The sequence below is a fragment of the Artibeus jamaicensis genome, unplaced genomic scaffold (assembly GCF_021234435.1).
Source record: "Artibeus jamaicensis isolate MK-2021 breed Jamaican fruit bat unplaced genomic scaffold, CSHL_Jam_final scaffold_1964, whole genome shotgun sequence".
In the NCBI taxonomy this organism is placed as follows: Eukaryota; Metazoa; Chordata; class Mammalia; order Chiroptera; family Phyllostomidae; genus Artibeus; species Artibeus jamaicensis.
Genome location: NW_026522030.1, coordinates 72,376,741 through 72,392,776, shown reverse-complemented (window position 1 = coordinate 72,392,776; position 16,036 = coordinate 72,376,741). Strand labels below are relative to the sequence as shown.

The following is a 16,036-nucleotide window of genomic DNA, read 5'->3' as shown; positions in this document are numbered from 1 at the left end:
TGAGACAGCATAGCTCATGCTCTCTCTGTCTTTTCAGACTATATTATTTTGTCTTTTAGTATGCCTGTTTTTTTTTTGTTGTAAAAACTATTTTAAAGGCAAGACAACTCTCCCCCTTATATGCTACCATTCAGAGATGCTCACTTGTAACCTCTGTGCATGTTTGCTTTTCTTTTCCGTGTAGATGTTGGGATGACTCTGTGTGCTGTTTCCCATGTCATGGCATGAATGTGTCTCCATCAGTACAACTTTTGGCTGCATGACGGTCTATTAGGTGGATACTGACCTACTAGCTCTCCTATTGCTGGATGGTTTTTGGTTTTGTTTTTGTTTGTTTGTTTTTGATATTTTTTGTCTCTGTTGGCTCAGGGAGGCTACAGGAAAGGTTTTCTTGCTATAGTTTATGGACAAGGAGGCTCAGAGAGGTCCAAAGGGGCAGCGTCCAGGCTAGCTTTCTCCTCCCCAGTCATGCTGATGCTGCAGGCCTGGATAGGACCAGGACTCTGTCCAAGGGAGCCTGGCATCTTAGTATCCCTTGACTGCCTGCCAGCTGTCCTATTGGTTCTGCAAGTGGATGTCCCAGAGCAGCCCCAGTTGTGGAGTCTCTTAGAAAAGGTGTGGTCCCTGGGCCACTGGACTGCCTCTCAGTCAGGGTGTATACAGACCCTGTGTTGGCAAGGAAGGAGGGGCTGCTGCCCCAGACAGCCCCGCTGAGGCCTGGCATGGAGGGAAAAGCTGAAGGCCTCACAGGCTACTGGGATATCCCTTCACTCTGATGCCAGGCTGTGGAGGAGAGCCTTGGTGGGTTTGGCTTCCCAGACAAGAGGGGCTGTGCTGACTGTGGGCAGGGGCAGAGGTTGTAAACTGCCCACTGGCTGGCCACACTGGGCCACAGGCATTTGCTGGGCCCATGATATTGCTTCATACAGGGTTTTCAAAAACAGTTTCATTAGCTACAATATATTAAAATCAGGAGATTTCACTTAAAGATGTGCATTTCCAGGTTTTCTTGAAAATGAGATCTGACAATGCTCAGTGTATGTCTACCATGAGCACTTCTTGGGCCAGTGCATACCTCGGGTTTCCATCTCCTGTCTCCCATTCCTTGCTAAGCAGGGCAGGGGCCACATCTCTGTCCCCTCACACCTGCCTACTCCTTTCCTATTGGCCAAGCACTACATCCCCCGCACACAGACAGTCCATTTGGTGGGTTGTTCTAGATTGTCTCCGCTGTGTGGAAACATTGTGGGTCTCTGAGGGCCTGGCTTTGTGGAGACCTGTGACCTCTGGGGCTGTCCTCATTTTCATCTCCATGTTTCCTTAGAGTGGTGTTAGGGAAAGCCCTCCCTGAGTATTGGGCCCCTCACTTTCTGCTGTGTCCCACAACAGTGTGAAACACCACTGACTGAAGGAGTGAAAGTATGGTAGGCAGGCCTTCCTATCTACTCTTGGTCCTAGTATTCCCATCTCATAAATGAGAGGCCTGGGCAAGATGGGTTTTTGTTCAGAGTCCTTTCATTCTTGATGCTGTGAGAGCCTTAAATTCTTGTCCACTTAAGGCACTTTCAGAAAGTTCTGAGCGCTTACTCTAAATGCTTGCTTTTGACCTGCACTCCATACAGATTTATTTTTGAGAGTCAGAAGAGCATTTTCTTAAAACTCTCTTTATGTATACTTTGAAAAATGCAACTAGCTCTGGTTTGAATCAGTTTATTAGGATTGTAATTGTTCTTTAAAAATTTTGACGGTGGATTGAAATATGTACACATAGGAAAAAAATTTAATGGTCAAAAATTTGTCTCCAGTGACAAGTCTGTTCCTTCTCCTCTGACCACCAGACTTCTCCAGAGGTGGCCATGTGTTCAGGTTTCTGAGTCTTTCCAGAACATTCTGTTCACAGAGGAGCGTGTATATGCATTTCCTTCAGTGCCCCACAAAAAAAGGGGCATGCGCCTTGTACTCTTCTGCAATGTATGTTCTTTGTTAAATAGAACCTCCTGGAGATTATTCCAGATCAGTAAGTGTGGGGCTTGCATTTTTTCTTGGGATTCCATACATTGACCAAGTCTCCCATGGATGGACTCCTGGTTGCTGCTGCAGTAAACGCCCTGTGCACACCTCCGCCAGTGTACCTGTGCATTCTGGGAAGAGGGCCGCAGACAAAGGAGCATGTGTTCTCAAAATCAGTAGCTCCCACCCCAATGGCCATGTGGGAATGCTCTTGTGTCTGCAGTGTCTGCAGACACTTGAGTGTCCTGTGCTAACTGGTAGGTAGAGTATCTTACAAGTGGTGCCGTACCTCTTTTCTGCCCTTTCTGTAAGCTGTTTACTGAAAGTTATGATTTAAATTATGGTCAGGCAGTTTCATTATATTTTCTCTTACAAAAAAGTCTTCCTGCTGTTCACTATGTCTTTCACAGGAAGACAAGGTGTCCCAAAGGCATATAAGACCCTACAAACACAGTCATTGATTTAGACATTTTGTTTTATTTCTTTTGGTGCTGCTGTTCATTGTTTGGATTCTTGTGTGTGTGTGAATCTAGCAACAGAGCACTCTGGCAGGGCTGCTGGGTGTTGTCCCCTGGGCTGTGTCTCCATAGGTACCGGAAGGAAGGACCAGGTCTCTCTCAGGGCCCACAGTCAACCCTGATGCAGACTTGGTTAATTGAAACCACCAGCCTGTGTACTTTCTTACTTCCCTACAATAAACACCTATCTAAGCTAAACATGCACATGGGGTTTTGTACTTTTACATGCTTAAGGAGTAAGATTTTAAGAAGGCAGCCCTTAGGAATGTACTGTTTCAACTTAGTCCACATGAACAACTCACACTCCTTGGGATGCTGTCCCCTCCTATTCTCGTTTGCTCATAGGTGGGGCATCTGCTCTGTTGTGTTCTCCACTGCAGGGAGTGTGCCGATGGGAAGTCATGGGCTTCCATGATTTTTCTGGGATGGGAAGCTCTTAGGTTTCTAGCTCAAGGGGCTGTAGTACCTCCAGGACTTTGGAGGCAAGCCAGGGAGAACCATTCCTTTAGAACTGAGTAATGGGCTCCAAAGATAAGTGACTTCTGTCCCAGCAACAGGAGGCTCGGCTTAGTCTGTGGTTTCTACTGGTCATGCTTAGGTTTACCTTTAGCAAATAATAGTCCAGAAATGCAGCTGAGTAGTGCCCTCCTAGATAACGAGGCAAAGCTGGCACCTCAGCACGGATTGTGGCCAAGGGCCAAGGATGCCAACGAGAAGCAAGTCTTGGACTTGCACTCCACATGTGGGCTACTTTTCTAGAAGGGCTTCTGTGTCCCCCTAAGAAGGATTCAACATTTCAAGGGCTGACAGGGACACAATCGTAGCCCCACCCAGCCGCCCAGGGGCTCTAAAACAGGTCCTGCTGCAGCATTTCCTAGTCCTGGCTTGTGCCTACCTCAAAATCTTCCCAGAAGCTCCCTGCTTCAGTCTTGACCTATTTCTAAGATAGTATAATTGCCAGGACATACTGCTGAATAGAAGTGTCCAAGGGCAGTAACTGATTCTTGCTGGAACATCTCTGGATGCCGAGGCCATAGGTCAAAGGTTGCGGGGACAGCAGAGTGACCCCTCACAGAGTCCCTTCTTCATCACCTGACAGTGGGCTTGCCTTGGCCAAGAGACTGCAGTCTTCGTGCCTGTAGGGGACAGGCTGCCCTGTGTCTGTGATTCACACTAGCACCACTCATGGGGCACCCACACCAGAAACACAGCCCGAGTGAGGTTGTGCACGAATACCAGACAGTCCAGAATGCATCTCTCTAGGAGCCAAGAGCCCACAAAAAGGCAACACAGCCAAAAACAAAACGCTTGTCCTGTTTAAGAAATGCAGAGACCCGGCAGTGGTGCCACACACAACCTTGGGATCGTAACAGCGATAAAGAACATGGGGACAACTGGGGAAATGTGAATGTGTAGACACCTACATTAGGATATGTCTTGGGGGTTAACTTTGTTGCCGTGGTTATCATGCACATGGCTGTTTTGCAGGGACTTCAGTCTGATAAATTAGGGGTGGTGCAGAGATATAAAGCAAAATGAAGCAAATTGCCAACCATTGGAGAATGTGAGTGAAGGGAACACAGGTATCCATTGTACTAATCTGTCAGCATTTCTGTTAATTAAAAAATTTTTAAATAGGAATTGGGTGAGCAGAGCTCTCAGGTGACAGTGACATTGAGCAGAAAACTGTCATCTGTCTACTTTTGCCCAAGTCCCTCATCTGTGCCAGGGAAGACCTGGGTCCTATCTATGCCCAGTGGCACCCACTCGTAGATGCCTCAGGGCTGCACTGTGCCAGACTCGGGACTCATCCTTTGCACCCATTCGGGCTTCCCCCAGCTGCCCCTCTCTTGTCGAGTTAATCCTCATGCTACCCCTAATACTATTTTTGGTGCCCCTTTCCAGTTAAAGGATTGAGACTAGGGTGTGAATCACCTGCCCCAAGGCAGCTGGCAGGAGAGGCACATAGATATCAGGAACCTACTTCCTTGCACTAGAATGAGTGACATCAATTTAGAATCATGACCTACCTTGTTTAAACCATTGAACTAAAAGAGAGGAGCAAACTCTATGTGCCCAACAAGGGTATGTCCATGAGTGTATGCTTTTGTGTAGGTGTGGATGCATATGTTTCTCTTATGAATTGTGATAAATTAAGAAGTTAAAGGAGCATAGACTCCCTGGGCCCTGCTATCCTCACCCTACAACTGGGCTTCCTCCGTATGTCCATGAGCAGCATTCTGAGGGATGACCTGGAGGACGGTACAGGCTCCTTTTCAGCCAGCCTGCCCATGGCTTCCATCTCCCCTGGCTTCTGTCCCCCTGTGGCTTTCATTTCTTCTGGATGCCATATCCTGCTGAAGGGAATTGTAGAGAAGCCTAAAAGAGGTATCATGGCCATCAAGGAAAGAACTGTGGGTGAGCTGATCAGAGGCTCCGAGCCCCTCCATCATCTCCTGGGAGATGGGAAGTTCCTGGGCTGGGGTCCACTTACCTTGGGGTCCTAGAGAAATGAGTGTGGCACATGTGGGAAGAAAAAATGAGTGGATGTTGACATTCTTCCATGCAGATTCTGTGATTCCATCTGGAGTTTTGTTTTTTCCAGCCACTTGCTGCCAGAAATGATAGCATGTGTCATGGTTCATCAGCCCAATAGAAGAAAGTGATGATGATGATGACGGGATTGATGGTGATTGTGATGATAAGATGATGATGATGGTGATGTTGATCAAGGTGATAGTGGTGATAATGTGATGATGATGATGAAGAGGAGAAGGAGGATGGTGATGGGTTTTGATGAAAGTGATGATGATGATGAAGATGTAATGGTGATGGTGGTGATAGATATGACAAGCAGTAAACTGTCTTTGAAAGCCCCTGCTGTGTGCCAGATGTGCTGGGAATTATATATACAACCTGTCTTGAGCTTACCTGTCCCACCAGCAAGGGGACAGGAGAACATTTGTCCTTTGCATTTCAGAGCCTGTTTTCACTTCTGAGCATCAAGTCCTTCCCCATAGTCCTGGTTATCTATGGCTATACAACAGTTACCACAAAACTTAGTGCCTTTTGATGATAATCACACTGCTTATTCCCATGGGTCTGCATCTTGGACTCAGCAGACAGACCTCATCTGGGCCCCTGAAGCCCTGACATCTCTCTGTGGCTGGGTCCCCGTGAGGGCCAGGTGAAAGCCAAATGGTATGTGACCCTGCTGCACTGAGTTCCCAGGCTGGCCACCCTCCAGGAGGGAGTGTGACCCCCTCCTCTGTGGGCAGTGTCACCTGCTATTCCTGGGCTGTGGCAGGCACCCCAACATTCCTGCACACATGATCCCAGGTCTGCCAGGCTCTCCTGGCTGTTTCCTTTTTTCCTTTTTCAGATCATTGTTGTGTTGTGACTTGTCCTCTGAGGGCCTGGCTGCATCAGAGGTCCAGCTCAGGAGGCTTCTTCACAGGGTGCCAGGACCCAGGAAAGACTGAAGGAAATGAACTGCGAAGGGGCACTTGGGGGCTGTTCCAACCTTCAAACTAAAGCACAGTTTTTGTTGCCTGGTACAAAGGGAATACACACCCTTTTCAGTTACAGAAAAGCATAAAGAGAAAATGAACATGTCATTGTCTGGAACCAGCACAAAGCCCTCTGCATGTTGCTCTAGGCCAGGGCTGTAATTTTAGTGTCTATAGATCTTAAATGTCTCAACTCAAAAATGTGTACAACTTGAGCTTTAATGGCTACGTAATATTTCCCCATGTGAGCACAGCATGACCTAGGTATCTGACTTCCTGGCTGGAGGGGTTTGTTGCTCCTAACTTTTGCTATTTTAAGTAAACTTGGGATGGCCCACTTTGTATGCATTTCTACTTTTTGCCTTAGAACAAGTTTATAGATGTGGAATTACTGACTTGTAGGATAAAAACCTTTTAAAGCCCTTGGCACACATGAGTATTTCAGGAGGCTCCTGTCCACATTAGTCCCTCTGTGGGCAGGATGAGCACCTGGTCCACGCAGCCCCATCTGCATCACAACCGTCACTGACAAGTCAGTGTGCAGCCACCGAGCTCCTGGGTGCTTCCCTCTGTGGCTGCAGGGCCAGACCCATGCAGGGAAGCTTTGTCTGTCCACTCTGGAATTGAAAGGGGCCACTTTCTTTTTCTGAGATTCCTCTTATAACTTAAAAGAAATTTTAGAACATTGTGATAAAAGTTGTGATTTACATTAAATCAACACCCTTGACAAACAACAACATTAAAAAAAAAAGTATGATGTAATCTAACTGAGGAATCAGGACATAATCTAACTGAGGAATCAGGACATAATTCCAGCCTTGATTTGCAAATGCTAAGCAGTGGGTGTGGGGTGACCAGGCTGGACCCTGTGGAAGCCTATGCCCTGCATAGGGGAGCATCTGACTTGAAATTCCTTCATGTCTTCCTGCAGGAGAGCTGAGCAGGGATTCCTGTGAGTAGCCATTTTCTTTCTAGCCCTACTCTGGTTCTTTGGTGCCAGGAGGGTCTCACAACCACAGTGGCTCAGAGGGCAGACCCAGGCTATGCACCAGGAACAGGCCTTCCCCCAGGGCAGACAGGCTGCTTGGACAATTCTGATGCACTTTTGTGGCCTTGTGAGCATCTGAATTCTGCGCTCTCCCACCCGTTCAGTTTCTTGTTTCTTGGCCTTTTTTTTTGGGGGGGGGGGTGGCTCATTCCACTACCCCACCCACCTTCATCTCTGAAAATTCTGTTGCCTTTCTATGTGTTCCTGGACTCTGGGCACTAAGCTAGCTTTAAGCTTGTTTGTGGTTGAATCAGTCCCAGGTTCCAGGGTCATCGGTTAGTTGAGATCAAACCCATGTCAGGCCTCACAGACTCTGTGCTCCTGAAAATGCAGTCTCCTCCTCCCCAGTTCTCACCGTCTGGCCTCCTCAGCAAAGTTCACTGAGTCAGCTCACTTACAGGAACACACAGGCACATACACACATGCATGTACACACTTATGCACATATGACACATACCCACATCTGTGTTTTGGGTTTTCCTTCAAACTTGACTTGGGTTGGTGAACACACAATACAGTGTACAGATGTTGTATTATAGAACTGTGCACATGAAACCTGTTTGATTTTTTTAACCTGTTTCACCCTAATAAATTCAATAAAGAAAAGAAAAGGAATTGTACTATACAATTTAACCTCATGATATAGTGTTAAATTCTTTTTGGGTCAGTATGTAAAGATCACCTGCATTTTTATTATTCTGGGATTAGTTTAGCAGGACCATGGCACACAGAGCACTCCACGTGGTGTCCGGTGGCATGTATGTGCTGATCAGACACTTGCTTGATTGCATCTCCTAGTATCTCAGCCATTTAGTGGCCACACACTCAGAGCCACAGGTCCCAGCCATTGTCTCAGACTTGCTGTGTGGGGCCTTATCCTCTGTGCCTGTGATGCACTTTGAGTGCCTTCCCTCTACTTGGGCTGTGGTGTATTGTCCCCACATGTCCCCACATGTGTCATTGGGCCAGCTGGTGGTCTCTACTTCCCCTTCACTGTATGAGGATGGGCCCATCCATGGTTCATTTCCCAGACTCTTCCTCAGCTGTCACACAGACAGTGCCAACCCTGGGACCCTGGGAGGCCCACGTGTTGATGGAAACATCTCCTGTTCATTTAAATCTGCCTTCTATGGCCATGTGGCCACGGGTGCTGGTGACCTGGGTTCTTGGCAGTGGAAAGGGAGGGTAGGGTCAGGAGAGTCCCAAGGACATGTCTTAGGTAGCCTCCATGACCTATGCCCACTCCTGGTGCCCACCACCCAGAGTGGCCATTGCCTTCCACCAGGGATGCTGGGGCTGGGCAGCCTGGATTTGGTCCTGAAAGTCCTATAATCCAGGAAGGTCTGCAGCCAATGGGACTACCGCCATTATCTGGCTGTGTCTTTTTGTTAAAGTGTCAGAGCTGTTAAAATTGTAGTTGTTCTGGAGACTTCTGCCAAGATGGAGGCATAGGTGGAAGCACTGCGCCTTCTTGCACAACCAAGTTTAAAAACAACAAAGTTTTAGCAACAAAAATGTAGCCAAAGTACAGAAAATCGAACTACATGGAAGTCTGACAACAACAAACCCTTCAGCCAAACCGGAAAGAGGGGCACAGCCAGCAGCAGAGCAGGGTCGGGCAGGAAAGATACACTGGACCGACCGGGTTGCGAGACCTAGGTGCACCAGCAGCCGTGGGCAGATCCCAGGTGTGGAGAAGCGGGCGGACCCACTGAGGGCTGATCGTGGTCACACATTCATGGGCAGATAAACCAGTGAAGGAGCCAGCAGTGAGACGGACCCAGCAGGCCCCAGTGGCAGGAAGCTGCAGAGGGAACTGCCATTGTCCCTCTCTGACCCCGCCCCCACATATAGCGTCACAGGGACCTGGGTGGCCCCGCCCTGGTAAACACCTGAGGCGCCTTTTCTCATAAGTAACAGGCACAAACACATCAAAACATGGCTCAAGAACAACTCAGAGCCCAGAGCCAATAAATCTAAGCAATGAAGAAATAGCCAAACTTTCAGATGCACAGTTCAAAACATTGGTGATCAGGATGCTCACAGAACTGGTCGATTTTAGTCACAAATTAGAGGAACATATGAAGGCTAAACTAATTGAAATGAATGGAAATGCACAGGAAACCAATAGTAATGGAAAGGAAACTGGGACTCAAATCAAGGGAGCAGACCAGAAGGAAGGAAAAAATGACCAAACAGAAAAATATGAAGAAACAAGAATTCAAAAAAATGAGGAGAGGCTTAGGAACGTCCGGGACATCTTGAAATGCTGCAACTTCCAAATTATAGGAGTACCAGAAGGGGAAGAGGAACAGTCACGAGTGGAAACCTTATTTGAACAAATAATAAAAGAGAACTTCCCCATTCTGGCAAAGGAAATAGACTTCCAGGAAATCCAGGAAGCTCAGAGAGTCCCAAAGAAGTTGGACCCAAGAAGGAACACACCAAGGCACATCATCATTACAGTACCCATGATTAAAATGAAGGAGAGAATCCTAGAAGCAGCAAGAGATAAGGGGACTGTGACCTACAAAGGCGTTCCCATCAGACTGTCAGCTGATTTCTCAAAAGAGACCTTACAGGCAAGAAGGGGCTGGAAAGAAGAAATCCAAGTCATGAAAACCAAAGACCTACAACCAAGATTGATCTAACCAGTGAAGTTTTCATTTAGAATGGAAAGACAGATAAAGTGCTTCTCAGATAAGATCAAATTCAAGGAGTTCATCATCACTAAGCCCTTACTATATGAAATGTTAAAGGGACTTACCTAAGAAAAAGAAGATAAAAAAGATGAACAGTGAAAGGACAGCAAACTCACAGTTATTAAGAACCACACCTAAAACAAAAGCAAACTAAGAGGACAGCTAGATCAGGAGCAGAACCATAGAAATGAAAATCACATGGAGGGTTAGCAACAGGGGAGTGGGAGAAGGAGAAGGGGGGAGAAGGTACAGAAAATAAGTAGCATAGACAGTAGATAGAAAATAGGGGGGTAAGAATAGTATGGGAAATATAGAATCTAAAGAACTTGAGACACGTGTTCATGAACTAAAGTGGGGGGGAATGGTGGGGGAGGGGTGTGCAGGGTAGAGGGAAATGAAGGGGGGAAATAGAAAAACTGTAATGGCATAATTAATAAAATACATTAAAAAAGAAAAGAAAATTGTAGTTGTTCTGTTTTGTCTGGATGGCTTTCGTCCACTCCTGTCCTCTCTTGTGTCCCCCCAACACACCTTTCATCTCCTGGTCTTCTCCTCTCTGCTCTGAGTTAACTCTCTAGGCTCTATGCCCCTACTTCTCTCTTGTTCTCTTCTCCCCTTTTTTCTCCACATCTTCTTCCTCCCCTCCATTGTCACCACAGTTGTGCTCACCTGGCCCCTAGCCCTTGGCCTTTCATAACCACCTAGGCCACACTTTGTGTGGGCCCATCTTGGGTCTGGACTGCATTGTGCAGATGCAGTGATTTTAGGGACACAGACGTAGCAGGGTCTGGCTGTGTCTAGGGCCTGCCTGGCTGTCGGCCAGCTGGTGTTCCTTATCTTCTGTATGCAGGTAACTTGTAACCTCTGCGTGAGCCTAGAGCATGGGGTGGACTCTAATGCCTGCTCCCCACAAGGGTCGTGCCTACCTTCCTTCCAGAATTCCCTAAGTCTGGGGCCGGATGCCTCAAGGACCATCCTTCCCCCTCCTTGGCACACCCAACTTGTCACCAAGCCTTTGTTTGCACAGTCTTGACACACCACCTGAGGCAGGGGCAGGGGCAGGCAAGGCCATGGCTACCCTGCTGCAGACACAGAAGTATGAGTGGGCTGGGCTAGGTGTGCTGGGCCCTCACATCCATCTGGGGAGGAGACCTCAGATCAGCGAGATCCAGCTGCTTGGGCTCAGGTGGCACTTAACCAGGGTTCCTGCAAGGGGTGTGGTGCGGACATCTACCCGCAGGCATGTGCATGTTTGGGATTTTCTTCAAACTCCCAGATGAAAGAGTAGTGATGCTCTTTCATTACTTGTCCATTGTATTAGTGAGTGTGGACAGCCTTGGTCACATACAGTGCAGGTGTGGGCCAGGGGGACAGTCTCCTCTGAATGGGCAGTATCTGCTCCCAGCTTTAGTGCAGGGGAAATGCTTTCAACTTTTCTGTAAGTGTTGTTGTTCACTTAGATTTTGGGGTAATTTCATAAGTAATTTCTTAAGGGTCACTCAAGAGACCTTCACTTTGCGATAGTAAAATAAATGAGTGATTTCACTGAATGGCCCCCCCTGGCTGCAGCCTCAGCCTCTGATTATGGCCCAGGCCTTGGGTGTCTTTCACATGAGAAGCAGTGGTTCCAAGGTGTCTGGGGCAAGAAAAGGGACCTACCATCCCTGCCTCTTACTTTCCCTCTCAGTCCTGGGCTCTCATCACCCTCAGTGGGTGATGGTGTCAAGAGGGAGCCTTAGGAGGTGGGGGTTGGTATGCACACAGTTATGACCCCTGGGCCTCAGCTTCCCACCTGTCACGTGAGCTGTTCCCCTTTACTTTCCAGAGCACAGTGAGACTTCAGGAACATGGGGGCCCAACAGTGGTGCTTGAGGAGCCTGTTCTGGTACTCAGGTCTGAGGACCACCTACTGGGGGTTTGTATTTTAAAGTGTGTTGATATCCTTTCCTTTGACTGACTTGGAACTCAGTCCCCACGTGGCCTTTGGGTGGGGGTGGCATGTGGAGGCCTGGTGATAGAGCCTGCTGTTCTCCTTGGAAGTCCCCAGGGCTGCTGTGGTGGGGCACAGGGTATATACAGAGCCATGTGTATGCATGGTCTCTGCTGGGATGGACGCAGACCTATCAGAGAGGTGGGCTATCCTGAGTGTGTCTGTCTGCTGTAGGAACTGCCAGGGGAAGGAGAGCCTGGAGCCACCATCAGGTGTGAACTCAAGATGTGGATCCAGGGTGTCGATGCAGGGTGTAGACCTGATGTGTGGACCTAGGGTGGACAGGGAGTATGGATGTGGGGTGTGGATGGGGGATATAGGCTTAAGGTGTGGTCTTGGGTTGTGGACCTAGGATGTAGAGGAGGGGTGTGGACTCAGGGTATGGACCTGAAATGTGGACTCAGGATGTGGACACCAGTGGATGCAGGGTGTGAACTCCAGATGTGGGCATAGAGAGTGGACCTGGGGTGTGTACAGGGGGTGTGGACTTGAGTTGTGGATGTGGGACATGGATTCTGGGTCCAATTTCTGGACCCAGCTGATCCTGACCATGATTCCAGGTGGGTGTGTACCATAGGAGCTGACTGCTTGCACAGCTGTGCAGTGCTCGGCCTCAGCCACCTCCATCCCAGTGTGATCACTTGTGTCATGAGGCCACTTGAGGGATGAGCAAACTGAGGTTGGTAGCCCAGGTTGGTGCTATGGAGATAGACCAGTAATAGTCTCTCAGCAGTTGCTCTCTTCACTGTGCCTTTGCCAACATGGGGTGTCACCAGTGTGATGCTTTTGGTTGTGATCAATTTGTTAGGTAAAAATGATGTGGAGTGATTGTAGTGCACCTTTCATGGGTTGGTGAGGGGAGTCTGTTTCCCACAGTAGCCCAGTGCCCATTCTGTTCTGGCACTGCACTGATCTCTGTGGGGAGAGGCCCTCAGTTCCTGGAGGAAGGGTAGGGACACTCGGTTGTATTTGTTGTGAATGTTTTTCATATTTTGTTCTTGAAAATTTGGTTTCATGATTTGGAACACTTTCAGTCCATCAGTGTTCTGATTTCCTTTCCCATTTTTTGTATGTTTGTTTAGAAAGTTACTTCTATCATGAGAGCAAACATGTCCTCACATCTTGCTTCACAATCAGCTCTTCAGACTGCTGGCACTTTATTTCAGTTATATTTTGAGATGAAGTGTGAACTTAATGTTTTCAAAAATATGTGTCAAGGTCTTTCTGGGCTGCAGGGTCTGTTCCCAGAACTGCGATATTGTGGCAGCTACACAGGGAACGTATTGTCTGGGGCCTTGGTGGCCTGCAGTGGGTCTTGTCTGTTGAGTGTTGGGGCAGTGCCTGGGATGAGGAGAGGATTGTCTCACTGAACAGTGAGGAGACCTTTGGGTCTAGGCATACATCTAACCTCTTGTGCCTCAGTTTCCTCATTGTACAACAGAGCTAGTAATAATCATCCCCATTATTGCAGGGTTGTTCCAAAATAATGCCTCCAGAGCTCTTGCTGCTGCCTGTTAGGGAATGAGTAGTTAGCCAGCATTAACAGTGACAAGGTTTGTGGTGGTAATGACAGGATGTCATCACTCTCAGAGGCCAGGTTCTTTTTAGTTTTTATTGAAATAAAATTCACATAACATCAAATCAACCGTTTAAAGGGAATATTTCAGAACATTTGAGAGTGTTGTGCAACCATCTCCTCTATCTAGTTCCAAAACATTTCATTCTAAAGGAGACCCCATGCCTACTAAATAGCCATTTCCCTTTCTTCTTTTCCCCCTGCCCCCAGAACAAACAGTCAGCCTTCAGTGTAATACGGGCATTTCGTATAGCTGGGGTCATACAATATGTGGTCTTTTATGTATGGCTTCTTTCACTCAGCATAATTTTTTTTGAGGTTCATCCTTGTAGCATGTGTCAGCCCACCATTCCTCTTTAAGGTTGTATAATACTCCATTTATGGATATATCACAATTTGTTTACCCATTTCTCCATTGATGAACATTTGGGTTGTTTTCATCTTTTGGTTATTGTGACTAATGCTGCTGTGAATGTTTGTGTAAAGGGATTTATTTGACCTGCTCTTAGTTCTTTTGGGTATATATGTAAAAGTGGAATTGCTGGGGCATGTGGTAATCCTATCTTTAACTTTTTGAGAAACCACCATACTATTTCCATAGAAACCATCCATTTTATATTTGTAACAGCCATGTGAGAGAGTTATAATTTCTCCACATTCTTACCAGCACTTGGTATTTTCCTTTTTTTTTTCTTGAAATTATAGCCATCCTAGTGGGTAGAAGGTGGTATGTTATGGTTTTGATTTGCTTTCAGTGGCATACAGATGACTAAGGATATTGAGCATTTTTTCACTACTTTATTGGCCATCTGTATCTCATTTTGGGGGGAACTGTCTATTCAAGTCCTTTGCCCATTTTTAATTGGTTTATTTGTTTTTTGTTGTTGAGTTATAATTTCTTTATGTATTCTGGATGCTAGAACCTTATCAAGTATATGATTTGAAAATATTTTCTCCCAGTCTGTCTGTTGTCTTTTCACTTTATTGGTAGTGTTTTTTTTAATTCAAAAAGTTATTAATTTGATGACATTAAATTTATTTTTTGTTGGTGTTGATTGTGCTTTTGGTGTCATACCCAGGGATCCATGCCCACATCCAAGGCCATGAAGATTTACCTCTGTTTTCTTCTAAGAGTTTTATAGCTTTAGCTCTTATATTTAGGTGGTTAATCCATTTTCAGTTAATTTTTATACATGGTGTAAGGTAGGAGTTTAGCTTCACTCTTTTGATATCCAGTTGTCCCTGCACCATGGTGCTACCCCCTGGGAGATTTGTGGCCATCCCCCATGGGGTCCAGAGGGACTCTGCCCATGGCTCTGAGCTTCCCCCCATTAAATGATGCCCTCAGCCTCACTGAGCTCTGTGGAGATAGGGCTTTCATGGAGGCGGGCCTGCTGGACCGCCTAGTCTCTCCTGCACTGACAAAGCCTTCCTTGCCCCTGCTGCCCTCCTCCTTGTCCCCTAACTTGTCTCTGTGGGTCACTGTCCCTACACACACTCTGCCTCATCTCTACTTACACTGCCCAGCCCCTCTCAAGAAGTGAGCAAGAGCTGCCTGGAAGCTTTGCAGGTGAAGCCCTCATGGAATTGTTGCATGCCAGTGATGTCTGTTTCCTGCATTTCAGCTGCGTTGGAGTAGAAGAGGAGGAGGCACCAGACATTGACATATACCACTGCCCAAACTGCGAGAAAACCCATGGGAAGTCTACTCGTAAGTACAGCACCATGCATATGCCTCTGGGATCTGATTTACTCCTGACCTGGCTTGCTGGGATAAAACTCCTTGGGTGGTCACATGAAGCACACCCCTTCTGCAGTGTTTAAGGAGTTATGGATGAGATACGAGACAAATTCACATGGACTACTGAGTCCTGTGGAGAAAAAGGGACAGCATGGCCACTCTCTCAAGAGGAGAGGTCCTCAACCCTTGCCTTGACAGGCTTTTATTGGCTTTCTGGTAGCATACATCAAAAAAGGTTTTCATTCATTATGCTTAGGTTTTCTCTATGTAATTACTTTTTACAGATAGCAATGGAAGGGATGTTACTGATTACTTCTTACGGATTAACAAGGAAGAGTAATTGGTCTGGTTATACTTCAGTCCTTGGGAGAATGAGCACAGACTTCAGGAAGTTACTTTAAAGATATGTAGTAAGCATTTTCTGCCTGAACTCAGGGTGAGGGAGTTTTAGCAAGAGCAAGTCACAAAGCAGCCTAAGTATAATGCAGGCCTGATCTCCCACAGGAGAACTGATCCATGGGTTTGGCTCCTGCATGCCGCAGCACACCTACTGGGTTTTTCAGTAGGGTTCAGCTACAATTGCCATTGCCAGGCAGATCAGTTCCCTACAGTCACACCCTGGTGCTTGGGGACAGCTGTTGCCTCCTTTTCTTCCCCTTATGCCTTTGCCAGCTGCTCTGCAGCCCCTCCTGATTAGCTGCTGCACTCACAGCTGCTGTGCAGAGACTCCATCAGCTCTGAAAGGCCTCAGGAGGGGCTACAAACTCCAGCACCTATAGGGGCCAGGCTCATCTGAGACAGGGACATGGTGCAGGGCTAACCAAAGGGCCACTCAGCCCAGCTCTGCCCAGCTGACCACAGCCATGCTGGGGTCTTGAAATTTGCATCATGTAGGTCTGCTCTAAACTTCCCTTCTCCATCCCTGCAGGGCAATTTCCTTTC

At 47.3% G+C, this 16,036-nt stretch overlaps 1 protein-coding gene across 2 annotated transcripts in view; it reads left to right on the top strand.

Annotated features, from left to right (window-relative positions):
* Nucleotides 1–16,036, top strand: part of PHF2 (PHD finger protein 2) — an 87,245-nt gene that overhangs the window by 30,063 nt on the left and 41,146 nt on the right. For both annotated transcript variants that reach the window (XM_037128691.2, XM_037128692.2), the window contains exon 2: nucleotides 14,979–15,064. In XM_037128691.2, the coding sequence (XP_036984586.1) occupies nucleotides 14,979–15,064 (86 nt within the window). The remainder of the gene's footprint in view (nucleotides 1–14,978; nucleotides 15,065–16,036) is intronic.